The 16321-nt window shown below is 32.9% G+C and overlaps 1 protein-coding gene across 1 annotated transcript; it reads right to left on the bottom strand.

Moving 5' to 3' along the window:
- Positions 1-12719: 12719 nt before the first annotated feature.
- LOC124949602 lies at positions 12720-15120 on the bottom strand. The gene has a single exon (XM_047494928.1). It carries the CDS (start codon positions 15035-15037, stop codon positions 13973-13975), a length of 1065 nt encoding a protein of 354 aa, XP_047350884.1. The 5' UTR covers positions 15038-15120; the 3' UTR covers positions 12720-13972.
- Between the last annotated feature and the right edge of the window lie 1201 nt (positions 15121-16321).

A 16321-nucleotide genomic window follows, 5' to 3' on the forward strand; every position in this document is an offset into this window, starting at 1 on the left:
AATAAATATATATAAATAGATAAGAGAGTTAGAGGAAGAAACGAAAAGAGAAGAAGCTCAGCACCATACTTAATCACTAGTTCGCATCATCGCATGGATCCTACCTAAAGCTGTAAATCATAATTAATAAGAATATATTAAAAACATAATTAGAAACATAATTAGAAACATAATTAGAAACATAATTAGAAACATAATTAGAAACATAATTAAAAACATAATTAAAAACATAATTGAACACATAATTAAAAATATAAATAAAAAGAAACAACATAAATAAATATTAAGAAAATACAATTAAAAGGAAATGACATATTGATAACATAATTGAAAACATACTTGAAAAATAAAAATATGAGATAGGAAAGTGAGCCGGAGAACAAAAAGAGTACCGGAGAATATAAAGAGAGCCGGAGAACGAAAAAAGAGCCCCAAAAAGAGAAGAAAAGAGAAACAACTCCACACGATGCTGAGACAGCAACCCGCACAGAGGCCCTCACCCATGGGCCCCTCCCATGGGTCCCACCCGAGATAAGGATAAATGATAATTAGAGAGAATAAATAAGAATAAATAGAAATGACAAAGGACATAAAATTGTGATAGATAAATTTCCTTATCGGTTGTCTAAGAAATTATTGTACAATAAATTCTGTTATATTTCTCCTTTCGGAGTATTATTAGCGATATAAAATGGATATATGTTAATGTTTAGTTGGAATTAGATTGAAAAAATATTGGAAAAGTAATACAGTATGCAGCCATTCGCTCGATAATACTTGCGTTATAAGATTTACAATTAAACTTTGCAAGTATTAACGACCCAGGTCTCACTACGTGGAAGTTGCTGCATGTGGAGACCCACGGACTGACGGTGACTCTACTCTAAAATCCGCGTTCCGCGATACCGATCCGGGATACCTTTCCGCTTCAATGCACTGGCTTCTTAACTAACAGGGTATGCGTAGCTTAGCTACAGCACACCTCTTACAGATAGCTCCACCGTTTGCACCGTCCGCTTCAGACATAACGGATTATTAAGCACATCCGAATTCGTGCTTTCCGAATTTCGAACAAAAACAAAGCGCACTCCTTAGAAATACTAATCGCGTCGCGACACTCACGTGTGTGTTATAATTACGTAGATTCTACTGTTAAGCCGAAATTCGCGAAGTACCCCCATCGAAATTTGCAAAAAATCAAACGAAGTCCACGGCAGGACCTTTAATCGCGCCCGAACACCCACGGAAGTGTTAGAAAAACGATGATTCTACTCTACAATTCGCGTTTTCGATTCGAACAATCAATCGTAATATAATCGCGCCCGAGAACACCCACGCCTGTGCCCGCCGACACGCGCGCCAGTGTTCTTCCTATCCTTCCCGTATTCGCGCGTAAAAATCGATGATGAATCCTGCCATGTGATGCATCATCCGGCCGCTGTTGAACCTATCCCTCGATGACCTATACTGTAAAAGAAAAAGATAAAGAGGAAATAAAAGAACAAAAAAATATATAAAACAGAATAATATATATGTACATATATAAAATACAAATAGAAAATAAATATATATAAATAGATGAGACCTAGAAAAAGAAACAAGAAGAGATGCAGCATTATAAATCATAATCAAAAACATAATTAAACACATAATTAAATATATAATTAGAAAGAGACAACATAAATAAATATTAAAAATACATAATTAAAAGGAAATAACATATTAATAACATAATTGAAAATATAATTAAATATGAAAAATATGAGATAGAAACGAGAGCCGGAGATAGAAACGAGAGCCCCAGAAAGAGAAGAATAGAGAGCCCCAAAAAGATAAGACAAGAGAAACAGTTCTATATGATGCTGAGACAGCAACCCGCACAGAGGCCCTCACCCATGAGCCCCTCCCATGGGTCCCACCCGAGATAAGGATAAATGATAATTAGAGAGAATAAATAAGAATAAATAGAAATGACAAAGGACATAAAATTGTGATAGATAAATTTCCTTATCGGTTGTCTAAGAAATTATTGTACAATAAATTCTGTTATATTTCTCCTTTCGAAGTATTATTAGCGATATAAAATGGATATATGTTAATGTTTAGTTGGAATTAGATTGAAAAAATATTGGAAAAGTAATACAGTATGCAGCCATTCGCTCGATAATACTTGCGTTATAAGATTTACAATTAAACTTTGCAAGTATTAACGACCCAGGTCTCACTACGTGGAAGTTGCTGCATGTGGAGACCCACGGGCTAACGGTGACTCTACTCTAAAATCCGCGTTCCGCGATACCGATCCGGGATACCTTTCCGCTTCAATGCACTGGCTTCTTAACTAACAGGGTATGCGTAGCTTAGCTACAGCACACCTCTTACAGATAGCTCCACCTTTTGCACCGTCCGCTTCAGACATAACGGATTATTAAGCACATCCGAATTCGTGCTTTCCGAATTTCGAACAAACAAAGCGCGCTCCTTAGAAATACTAATCGCGTCGCGACACTCACGTGTGTGTTATAATTACGTAGATTCTATTGTTAAGCCGAAAGTCGCGAATTACCCCCATCGAAATTTGCAAAAAATCAAACGAAGTCCACGGTAGGACCTTTAATCGCGCCCGAACACTCACGCGAATGTTAGGAAAACGGTGACTCTACTCTAAATTCGCGTTTTCGATACGAACAATCAAACGATATATAATCGCGACCGAGAACACCCACGCCTGTGCCCGCCGACACGCGCGCCAGTGTTCTTCCTATCCTTCCCGTATTCGCGCGTAGAAATCGATGATGAATCCAGCCACGCGACGAATCATGCGGCCGCAGGTGAACCTATCCCTCGATGATCTATCCTGAAAAAGAAAAAGCTAACGAGAAAATAAAAGGAAGCAAAAAAACATATAAAATAAAACACAATATATACACAGGTTATAAATAGAAAATAAATAAAATAGAAAATAACAATATATAAATAGATAAGAGAGTTAGAGGAAGAAACGAAAAGAGAAGAAGCTCAACACCAGTCCGCAACATCCCATGGATCCTACCTAAAGCTGTAAAACATAATTAATAAGAATATATTAAAAACATAATTAAAAACATAATAAGAAACATAATTAAAAACATAAATGAAATATAAATAAAACATAAATAAAACATGAATAAAACATAATTAAAAACAAATAAAACATAATGAAAACATAATTAAAGAAGAGAAATATGAGATAGAAAAGAGAGCCGGAAAAAGAAAAGAGAGCCCCAGAAAGACAGAAGAAAAGAAGCAGCTCAACATGATCCTGAGACCCGCACAGAAGCCCACACACATTGGCCCCTCCAATGGGTCCCACCCGAGACTATAAATCATAATTAATAAGAGTATATTAATGACATAATTAAAAAAGAAAAATATGACAGAAAAGAAGGCCGCAGAAAGATAAGAAAAGAGAAGCACCTTGACAAGATGCTAAGACAGCAACCCGCACAGAGGCCCTCACCCATGGGCCCCTCCCATGGGTCCCACCCGAGATGAGGAAAAAGGATAATTAGTGAGAGTAAATGTAAGAATAAATAGAAATGACAACGGACGTAATATTGTGATAGATTAATTTCCTTGTTGTTTGTCTAAAAAATTATTGTACAATATATTTCTGTTATATTTCCTCTTTTGAAGAATTATTAACGATATAAAATGGATATATGTTAATGTTTAGTTAGTTAGTTAGAATTAGTTTGAAATTGAAGAAGTAATACAATATGCAGCCATTCGCTCGGTAATACTTGTATTAAAAAATTTACTATTAGTCTTTGCAAGTATTATCGACCCAGGTCTCACTACGTGGAAGTTGCTGCATGTGGAGACCCACGGGCTAACGGTGATTCTAATTTACTCTAAAATCCGCGTTCCGCGATACCGATCCCTTATGCCTTCCGCTTCGGACATCTAGGGCGACTTAGCTAACAGGAGGTATATAGCCTTAGCTACAGGGACCCCACTTACAGAGAGCTTTACCGTTCGACACACTCGCCTCAGGCATAACGGATTATTATGCACATCTGTATTCGTGCTTCCGAATTTCGAACAATCAAAGCGCATTAATCGCGTTCACGACACTCACGTGTGTTATGAATACGTAGATTCTACTATTAAATCCAAATTCGCGAAGTAATCTAATAGAACTGTTGAAGAAATAAAACAAAGTCCCCGGTAGGACTTTTAATCGCGCACGCGAACATTTACGTGTGTGTTAGAATAACGTTGACTCTAAGTTGAAATCCGAAGTGACATGAGTTAACCGGTATTATGACTCTCGATGATATTTGATCGAGGGATTTTCCCCCGCTTACAAATAACATGATCGTCATAATGTCAATCAGCTACATGTACTGCACTACTAGGTGACACCGTTCGCGCACCCCGAATTTCAACACTAAACGGAAGTCCATGATAGGACTTTTAATCGCGCCCGGACACCCACGCAATTGTTCGGAAAACGGTGACTCTACTCTAAATAAACTAATCGAATATTCGAGCAAACAAAACGAAGTCCCCGGTAGGACTTTTAATCGCGCACGCGAACACTCACGTGAGTGTTAGAATAACGTTGACTCTAAGTTGAAATCCAAAGTGACATAAGTTAACCGGTATTTTGACTTTCGATGTTATTTGGTCGAGGGATTTTCCCCCGCTTACAAATAAGAGGATCGTCATTACATCGGCTAACTACATGTACAGCACTACAAGGCAAGCCGTTCGCGCACCCCGAATTTCAACACTAAACGGAAGTCCATGGTAGGACTTTTAATCGCGCCCGGACACCCACGCAAGTGCTCGGAAAACGGTGACTCTACTCTAAAAAAAAACGCGTTCGCGAGGTAATCTAATCGAATATTCGAGCAAATGAAACGAAGTCCCCGGTAGGACTTTTAAGTCGCGCCCGCGTTCATTCACGTGAGTGTTAGAAAAACGGTGACTCTACTCTAAATTCGCGTTTTCGATTCGAACAATCAAACGAAGTTTAATCGCGCCCGAGAACACCCACGCTTGTGCACGCCGACACGCACGCCAGTGTTCTTCCTATCCTTCCCGTATTCGCGCGTAAAAATCGATGATGAATCGAGCCAGGCGATGATGCATTCGATCAGATGTGAACTTATCCCTTGATGATCTATCCTGAAAAAAAAAGAAGATAAGGAAAAAATAAGAAAAAGAAAAGAAAAGATATATTGAATATCGCTGCATGATTACTCGATCATCCCTGAAAAAGAAAAAAAGAAGATGAAAAGAAAGAAAGAAGATTAGAGATAGAGAAAAAATATATAAAATAGAAAATAAATACCAATAAATAGATAAGAGTGCTGGAGAATGAAGGAGCTCTGCACGATGCGAAAACAGCTGTCCGCACCATCTCATGGGTCGTACCTAAAACTTATAAGTCATAATTAATAATAATATATTGATAACATAACTGAAAACATAATTAAAAACATAATTAAAAAAAAACAACATAAATAAATATTAAGAAAACATAATTGGAAAGAAAAAAACCTAAATAAATATTAAGAAAACATAACTGAAAAGAAATAACTTATTAATAACATAACTGAAAACGTAATTAAAAAAGAAAAATATGACATAGAAAAGAGAAAAAAAGAAATGCAGTTCTATACGATGCTGAGATAGCAGCCCGCAGCTTCTCACGTGTCCTAACTAAAATTTATAAATCATAATTAATAAGATTATATTATAATAACATAATTAAAAACATGAGTATACACATAATTAAACACATAATTAAACATATAAATAAACACAAATAAACACAAATAAACACATAATTAAACACATAATTAAACATATTATTAAAAACATAATTAAAAAGAAATAACATATTAATAACGTAGCTGAAAACATTATTAAAGAAGAAAAATATGAAATAGAAGAGAGGAAAAAAGAGATGCAGTTCTATACGATACTGAGACAGCAACCCGCACAGAGGCACACCCCCATGGCCCCTCCCATGGGTCCCACCCGAGACTATAAATCATAATTCATAAGAGTATATTAATAACATAGAAAATAAAAACAAGAAAAATATAAGTTAAAAATGAGAGCCGCAGAAAGATATGAGAATGGGAGCAGCTCTAGATGATGCTGAGACAGCAACCCGCACAGAGGCCCTCACCCATGGGCCCCTCCCATGGGTCCCACCCGAGACTATAAATCATAATTAATAAGAGTGTATTAATGACATAGAAAATAAAAACAAGAAAAATATAACTTAAAAATGAGAGCCGCAGAAAAATATATGAGAATGGGAGCAGCTCTACCTGATGCTGAGACAGCAACCCGCACAGAGGCCCTCACCCATGGGCCCATCCCATGGGTCCCAACCCAGATATATAAAGTATATTTAATGAGAGTAAATTAGAATAAATAGTAATGACAGTAAAGAGAATTTTCTTTGCGTTTCAATTTTAAATCGATAGTATATCTATTAATCAATAGTATATAGTAGTACATGTATATGATCTTTATAACGTTGTTAAGAGTATCCTGTTGTTTAAATATTAATTAATTATAATTTACGTATATCGTACATTATTTAAATGTTAAGATAATCTTCTTTATTAATTATTCCTTCCCGTGTTGGCGATCCCACGACCTGGAAATAGCTGAAAAGAAATATGGAAAGAAAAAAGTATATGTACGTATGTATATTAATTATACGAATGATAAAATTATGAATTTAATTTAATTAAACATAACAAAAATAAAAGATTAATCAATAAAAAAAAAAAAAAATAGAATATGCAGAACACTGATCTAAAGAAATATTATTCTCTCTGAAAGAAATATTATTATATTTATTACTCGATTATATATGATATTACATGTATATGATTTTTATAACGTTGCTAAGAAAATCCTATTTAAATATTAATTAATTATAATTTACGTGTATCGTATATTGTTTAAATGTTAAAAGAATCTTCTTTATTAATTACTCTTTCCCGTGTTCGCAATCCCACGACCTGGAACTAGCTGAAAAGAAATAAGGAAAAAGAAAAGATTATGCATATATATAAATTAATTATACGTACGATAAAATTCTGGATTTAATTTAATTAAACTTAACAAAAATAAAAGATTAATTAACAAAAAAAATGAAATATGCTGAATACAGATCTAAATTTAATTAAATCTATTATTTTCTCTTAAAGAAATATTGTATTACTTGTACATTTCATACAGATATGATTTTAATGTAGAACTCGATTTTAGTAAAATAAAATTATGAATTGAATTGAACTTTAGAAAAGAAAAAATGTGCAAAATTTATCAATCGACTTTAACGTAAAATTTAATTTTATTGAACTAGAATCATAAATTCAATTAAGTTTTAAAAAACAGTTTAATATTAAAAAGGCATAAAATATAAAATAATCCTATTCGCGTACGCGTGGCAATCTGGGAATATTTTTTACGGAAAGTTACTTCGTCTCAGATTTTTAAATTTACACCCCTACACCCATCACCATAAGAGCATTTTGAGTGACAACATGGTAAAATTAAAATACTAACACGATAAAGCTAAGAGCCATTCTCGGAAGTTCTTAGTGAACCTTCGAAAATAACTCAATAGCCTAATAGTTGTCCTCTTGAGCCACATGTTGTCTTCGGCATATAGCCTCTTCTTTGCTTCGTGCCTCAACCTAATCGATTATCACTCTAAAACTGTAACGACAAAATTTCATTCCAAATTCTAAGATATGAAAGAAAACCCTAATACAACCCTAACGCATCTGAAAACTTATTATCCTTTCGAAAGATACTTTTCCGCAGCGTGGGAGAAATTAGATATTAATTATACAAAAATTAGAAATTAGATAATAGTATATTAATTGCTGAAAATCCTGTGCTAAAAATTAATTAATTTATCATCTAGGCTTACGGACTACGTCTCTTTGTTTTTTAGCAATCATTCTACTCGATTTTTCTCTTTCAAAACCAATGACTCTATCGAGACTTTTCTTGTATCAATTTAAATTGATTAAATATTTAATTAATAATTATTTAAAAATATAAAGTAAACCCTTGGACGTTCCTTCTTACAAACGAATATTTTAATTATTGTAATAAAATCATCCACAGTTTCGTTTGTAATCCAGAGACTATCCATCGCGAGTGTCTTCTTGCTCGTTCTTTATTAGAACTTATGAATATCGATTCTTTACTTATTTTCGCGCGAGTAAAATATTTAAAAATGTATTAAAATATTCAAAATCTCAAGTAATTATAAATGCATTTGAACAAGAAGACCCTATTCCTGATCTAATAAATAAGTGAAAAAATAAGAAACCGTTCACGAGTAAATCTCCGAAGAAATTTACTCGTGGTCACTCAATGCTCTTCTACTAATTAATTACAACCAATCACCCGTGCCGATTCGGACCTTTTGTCCTCGACATAATTGAGTGATAGGAGGGACTTCAAAATTCACTCACTACTTAAGAAGTTCTGCGATGGCTCCAAAACACTCGTTCAAATCGAAATTGAGAGTGAACGATTCGCATGTGGTTGAAAATTAGGTAGGTCGACATCGAAGTTGATCAAGAACCTCTTCAATGATGCACTGACTCTATATCGCGATAGTTTTTTTTAACGAACGGTCACTGAATTTACTTCGCGAAACTCTACTGTTTTTTATAAATACAGCCTATGCGACTGTTAAAAAATTAATAAAGTTAGCGAACAAACACTGACTCTAACGACTGCATTGCACGCAGACGTTGCAAAAACTTTTTCTTTTTAAATCGCGAAACGCGAACGAACGAACACTGCTTCCAATTCGCGATATTCATATTTAAGCGATACAAATATTCCATTACATCATTGATTCCCGAGCAATTGCAATGACATTCTGAAACAACAAAATAAAAACAAAATTATTAATATCACCGTTATAATAAGAAACTGTATAAATTATTGAAGAAACGTAAGATATAAAAATATATTTACCTTAATATTCGTTGATACTTGCAGCGAAGACATCCTGAGACACTTTAAATGTTTACTCGTCAAAATACAAAGGAGATATGATTCGGTAAACGCGATTTAGAATTTCTGATGTTTAAATAAATGTACTATTGTTTAATTATTACTCCGTTCGATACCGCGTGCTATAAAAATCATTTAAATAATTATAAAATTACCGAAAATATTAATTTATGAGCTTTAGCGTTTAGAAAAGTGATTCGCGATGTGCACAGGTCGAAGTGCAAGAGGAAACTGACTCGCGAACTGTCAAAGTCGTGAAAAAGTGTGTTTATGTTTATATTACACGAGGCAGCTATTCCGAAATTAAAATTTTTAAGTAATAGAATATTATATTTAAATTATTCTAAGTCCGAGCGTGTTTCCGATTTTTTAATGTTTAAATAAATCAACTATTGTTTAAATATTACTCTATTCTATCCCACGTGCAATAAAAATTGTTTAAATTATTATAAAATTAACAAAAATATTAATTTATAAGCTTTAGCGTTTAGAAAAGTGAATCGCGATGTGCACAGGTCGAAGTGCAAGAGGAAACTGACTCGCGAACTGTCAAAGTCGTGAAAAAGTGCGTTTATGTTTATATTACACGAGGCAGCTACTCCGAAATTAAAATTTTTAAGTAATAGAAGTTTATATTAAAATTATTCTAAGACCCGCGTGCGATTCAGACTTTTTAATGTTTAAATAAATCAACTATTGTTTAAATATTACTCTATTCTGTCCCACGTGCAATAAAAACTGTTTAAATGATTATAAAATTACCGAAAATATTAATTTATAAGATTTAGCGTTTAGAAAAGTGAATCGCGATGTGCACAGGGCGAAGTGCAAGAGGAAACTGACTCGCGAACTGTCAAAGTCATGAATAAGTGCGTTTATGTTTATATTACATGAGGCAGCTACTCCGAAATTAAAATTTTTAAGTAATAGAATATTATATTTAAATTATTCTAAGTCCGAGCGTGTTTCCGATTTTTTAATGTTTAAATAAATCAACTATTGTTTAAATATTACTCTATTCTATCCCACGTGCAATAAAAATCATTTAAATAATTATAAAATTACCGAAAATATTAATTTATGAGCTTTAGCGTTTAGAAAAGTGATTCGCGATGTGCACAGGTCGAAGTGCAAGAGGAAACTGACTCGCGAACTGTCAAAGTCGTGAAAAAGTGCGTTTATGTTTATATTACACGAGGCAGCTACTCCGAAATAAAAATTTTTAAGTAATAGAAGTTTATATTAAAATTATTCTAAGACCCGCGTGCGATTCAGACTTTTTAATGTTTAAATAAATCAACTATTGTTTAAATATTACTCTATTCTGTCCCACGTGCAATAAAAACTGTTTAAATGATTATAAAATTACCGAAAATATTAATTTATAAGATTTAGCGTTTAGAAAAGTGAATCACGAAGTGCACAGGGCGAAGTGCAAGAGGAAACTGACTCGCGAACTGTCAAAGTAGTGAAAAAGTGCGTTTATGTTTATATTACACGAGGCAGCTACTCCGAAATTAAAATTTTTAAGTAATAGAATATTATATTTAAATTATTCTAAGTCCGAGCGTGTTTCCGATTTTTTAATGTTTAAATAAATCAACTATTGTTTAAATATTACTCTATTCTATCCCACGTGCAATAAAAATTGTTTAAATTATTATAAAATTAACAAAAATATTAATTTATAAGCTTTAGCGTTTAGAAAAGTGAATCGCGATGTGCACAGGTCGAAGTGCAAGAGGAAACTGACTCGCGAACTGTCAAAGTCGTGAAAAAGTGCGTTTATGTTTATATTACACGAGGCAGCTACTCCGAAATTAAAATTTTAAAGTAATAGAATATTATATTTACATTATTCTAAGTCCGAGCGAGTTTCCGACTTTTTAATGTTTAAATAAATCAACTATTGTTTAAATATTATTCTATTCTATCCCACGTGCAATAAAAACTGTTTAAATTATTATAAAATTACCAGAAATATTAATTTATAAGATTTAGCGTTTAGAAAAGTGAATCACGATGTGCACAGGGCGAAGTGCAAGAGGAAACTGACTCGCGAACTGTCAAAGTCGTGAAAAAGTGCGTTTATGTTTATATTACACGAGGCAGCTACTCCGAAATTAAAATTCTAAAGTACCAGAAGTTTATTTAAAAATAATTCTTAGTACAACGCGCGATTCAGACTTTTTAATGCTTAAATAAATGTATTATTATTTAAATATTACCCTAATCTAACTCGCGAGCAATAAAAGTAGTTTAAATAATTATAAAATTACCGAAAATATTAATTTATAAGCTTTAGCGTTTAGAAAAGAAGATTACGTTGTGCACAGGTCGAAGTGCAAGAGAAAACTAAGTCTCGAACTGTCAAAGTCGAGAAAAAGTGCGTTTATGTTTATATTACACGAGGCAACTACTCCGTAATTAAAATTTTAATGTAATAGAAGTTTATTTAAAAATTATTCTAATTCCTGCCCGCGATTCAGAATTTTTAATGTTTAAATGAATGTACTATTGTTTAAATATTACACTATTCTAACCCGCGAGCAATAAAAATCGTTTAAATAATTATAAAATTACCGAAAATATTAATTTATAAGGTTTGGCGTTTAGAAAAGAAGATCACGATGTGCACAGGTCGAAGTGCAAGAGAAAACTAAATCTCGAACTGTCAGTGTCGAGAAAAAGTGCGTTTATGTTTATATTACACGAGGCAACTACTCCGAAATTAAAATTCTAAAGTACCAGAAGTTTATTTAAAAATTATTCTAATTCCTGCGCGCGATTCAGAATTTTTAATGGTTAAATAAATGAACTATTGTTTAAATATTACTCTATTCTATCCCGCGTGCATTGAAGATCGTTTAAATAATTATAAAATTAACGAGTGTTTTAATTTATAAGTTCTCGCGTTTAGAGATAGAGAGTATCGATATGCATTGATTGAAGTGCAAAAAGAAACTAACTTGTCAAAATTAGTCGAAGCTTCGTTTATGGTTATATTGCAGAAGGCCAACAACCCATTAGATAATATTTTTAAGTATATTTTAAATTAAAATTATTTTAAGTTTCTCACAAATTTTCTTCTTTTTAATGTTTGAACGAATCTATTATTTTTGAAAAATTACTGTATTGTCCAACGTGTACGTTAGAGATTGATTAATTATTTATAAAATTACTGAAAGTATTCATTTATAAGTTTCCGCGTGTAGAAAAAAGAGGTGGTTCCTTCCTATTTCCATTATTGTTAAATGACTTTCTTTGCTTATATCATGCCGTGCTATAAAGTCAAAGTATATATACGTTACGAACGAAGAGTGTACTCGTAATATATCGTTTCCTCTTTCTATGGACGAAGCTTTCGATCAATTTAGTTAACAAATCCTGCCTTTTTCGCTCTCAAGACAGCATCACTCGTTCAACGATTTCGTATTAGATCATGGGCCGTATAGATCTCCCGGTATTCTTCAGATTCAATTATAAATTACGCAATAAATCATTGGAAATATGATATATGTTATGAATAAATTTGAATTTTTTTCTCGTTCTTTATTTTTCTTTTTTTATTTTTTATACCGTCTTCTCCTTTTGATATCGCCTATCGATCATTTCACCATACCCATATAAATACATATTCATATCCTTTGGATCATTTTACTTTTTTTTACAATCGAATTGTGTTGGAATCTTTTTTTCGGATCGTGGGGGAAGAAATTGTTTCTTGCTTTTCTTAGTATTTATTTATTCATCTTTATTTATTTTTCGTGAGAGAAACATCGTACACTACGTAGAACATAGAATTTTAATGATTCCATTTGGTAGGAAGGGTCATTTCATTGAAAAGCCATCTTTCTACGTCTTCTTATAACTTATGTTTCGAGCGATTTTTAATCGATTGATCGAACAACGATAGCTAGAAAAATTATAATAGATCTCTACTATTATGCTAAGTAAAATGTTGAGAAGTAAATGTTGAGAAAAGAAAACCACACATATGATGTGGTTTTTATCTTTTTTTTTTTTTTTTTTTTTTTCTTTTCTTTTCTTTTCTTTTCTTTTCTTTTCTTTTCTTAAAACAAATCATTCGGATAATACCAATATATTATCGCAAATATTATATGACTAGAAATATAATAAAATCACTCCTATACTCGATTATACGTAATAATAAAAAATAAACGATTAGAGAAATTCAATATTTGCCTACGAGGTAACTATTAGTTAAAATAATTTATTAGAAATTATTGGATAACTAGAAATATAATAAGATCATTATTGTATTTTCAAATTGCGTAACAAGATGTAAATATTTAGAGAAATGTATTAACAAAAATAGGGAAAATTAGTGACTGATAAAGTACGTTTCCGCAAAGGAATGTCGGGCATTTAATAATGAAGATAATATGGTTTTATTATCAAATTGTGTACTATGATTTGCGGCGAGGAGAGAGAAGAATTCCTCTCAGTAGGTAAATTTCTCAATTTCGAGAGAATCATTTTTACGTATACAGACATTAACACATTGTGTGTGCGTGACGCACCCTCTTTCATTCTATGCGCGACGCGACCTCCCCAACTTGTGCGGAATGCATACGGCCACGCATTCACACAAAGAAAGGGAGAGGATGATAAAAAAAAAGTACCATAAAGAGGTATGAAACAACATGAAAGGGTACGTATTACAATCATATTACGGATATATTACAAAGGTAATAACTCAATTCCCATGTAAAATTGATGAAGTTAAATATAATCTACCCTGGCGTTTATTTCGCTTCAAATTATTAAGTCTCTCAAAAACGTACCTGAAACAGATACGTCATATAACATATGTGATGAATATTGGAAAAATCGTTAGGAAATATTGAATTTCATGTTGAATAAATATGTATTTTAAATGGATGGATTAACGGTAACACGGTGACGAGTACGTAGATACAACATTTCTCGTATCATTTAAAAATATTCCCGAGGAAACATTATTATTTTGACAAACAATAAACCCATTTATTGTCCCTGCGGGTTTAATCATTTTTAAATTCAAACCTCCCTTAGTTTCACTCTGACTCTTTCTGAATTCATTTTTCAATTCATGATTAAACATTCCACTATCATAATCATCTCTATTCTCGGTACCATCCTTTGTTATTTCCATATTTTTATTATTTATCTTGAGCATAGATTTAACTTCGTTTTTATGATACACCGTGTTAGGTATTTTCGAATTTAAATCGAGATCTGCTAAATCAGTGATAGGCCGTACATTAACATCTTTTCGATTGGAATTAAATTTGGAATTAGCATTGTCGAGATAAAATCTATAGTCCATTGAATGATAAACGAGCCTGGGTTCATAATCTTTACTCTCATCTTCAATTTCTTCTTCTTCTTCTTCTTCTCCTTCCTCTTCTTCCTCTACTACTACTTCAGCATCGATCAAGAGATTTTCCTTCTTAGAATCATCGTTAATTTCCTTAAGAGTTTTCTTATCATTTCTAATTTCACCGATGGTCTTGAAATAAATACTATGATCGTATCTATAATTTGCTAAACAAGCGCTATCCAAATTATCATTAGATCGATATCCAAGAACACTGTTAACATTATTTTGATTGATCTTCATTTTCTCTTCGTGATGTGATCTACGTCGATTTCTTTTGAAATTATGAAAACACGGACTCAAAGAAGAATCCTCGATGATAAGTTTATTCGAAGTTATATTCCAATTTGATACACGCTCGTCGAGCATCGTCTGACGGCCCTTCGATAATCTTTCTGACTTAAATCGATTGTATCCTCTAACTAAAGCTGTCCACCTTTCGATCCTTTGAAAAGCGTATTCTGTTTCCTCGCTCCACCATTCGGATAAACCTTTATGAAATTGTGCCATATTAGTTTCGTCAATGTTCGTTGTCATCGCCATTATAAATTTTCTCTTCTTCTTATTCTTATTCTTCTTCCTCGTTCTCATTCACATAACGAACACGATACGGATTTTCGCGTATTACTTAAAAACAAGTACGATGTCCGTAAAGGAAATGGCTTGTCTTTAAATCAGGCACGTTGATTTATAGTATCCCGAAGAAGCACTAGGAAAGTTCTGGAAGCCGTTGATAAGTTTAGTTAGTATAATTCCGGTGACCCTGACCGTTACGCATTTTAATATGTACTTTTCAAACAGAGGACAGTTATATAGATACGTAGATATGTATTTTTTGTTTTTTTTTTTTTTTTTTTTCTTCTTCTTTGATATTGGAGCTACGCCGAAGCTTTGAGGTCATCGCTGTTGCACCAATATAAAAAATGCATTTGTTAACACGCAGAGTGTTTTAAGTCTTGTTGCATAAAGTGAGATCAGGTTGGGATCAGGTAGATTTAGATTAGGGACGATTTCATTCTTATAATTCACCATGTCAATTTGCTGATGTGACATGTCAATTTTTGTTGATGCATTGTTTTGAACGGTAGGGCATTTCGTTAAAGAGTAAACTTATTCTGCATCGCACGTAAATAATGCTTCAATACAGCGGTTAAGGGAGGAAGCAGTAATATGCTGAAGAGTTCCCTAGAAACTTTGGCTCAAGAGAGAAACTATCGACCACAAGTCATATTTTACAGATGGTCGGCATGTCGAACCCTTCGTTACTGGCTTGTGGTTTTATCAAAATCCCATTTACCCTTTTACCACATTGACAGTTATGCTCGTAGTAATGTAGTAGTAGTTTGTTCCTGAATGGAGATGATACAATTGCATTCAATTTTTTCAAATTGGAGTAAATTTTTATAATTTTAAATAAAATAATAATTAATATAATAATAATTCTATATAATCGATATTAATGTATTAATAGTAAAGTCTTAGCCCGTGGCTCTCCACATGCACGCAAACCTCCTTGTGGTGAGACCTGGAAATCGATATTACTTGCGATATATATACCGCAAGTACTATCGAGCTGATGCCTCTGTCATATTGCCACTGTCCGGCAAAAACGAGTACCATGTAACATGACACGTGAGGCATACGGTTCGGAGGCCCAATATCGTGAAATATTACTTAATCGTTAGGAGTTATTGGCTTAATTTTAAAAGTTAATTTATAAAGGAGAATAACAATGGAAAAATGCATCACTTTTCATTTAGAAAATAATTCTTATTAGTAACTGTCTCTTGAAACGGTCTTGTCTCTTGAAGTGAAGCAAAACTGAAAATGAATGATCGATAAGGTGCAATAATGTTTGCGCGAGAAAATTTCCTT

This window comes from Vespa velutina, chromosome 6 (assembly GCF_912470025.1).
Source record: "Vespa velutina chromosome 6, iVesVel2.1, whole genome shotgun sequence".
NCBI lineage: Eukaryota > Metazoa > Arthropoda > Insecta > Hymenoptera > Vespidae > Vespa > Vespa velutina.

What these genes read in the sequence shown, in the direction of transcription:
- LOC124949602 (XM_047494928.1), bottom strand. Translation starts at nt 15,037, where the DNA reads ATGAGAACGAGGAAGAAGAATAAGAATAAGAAGAAGAGAAAATTTATA.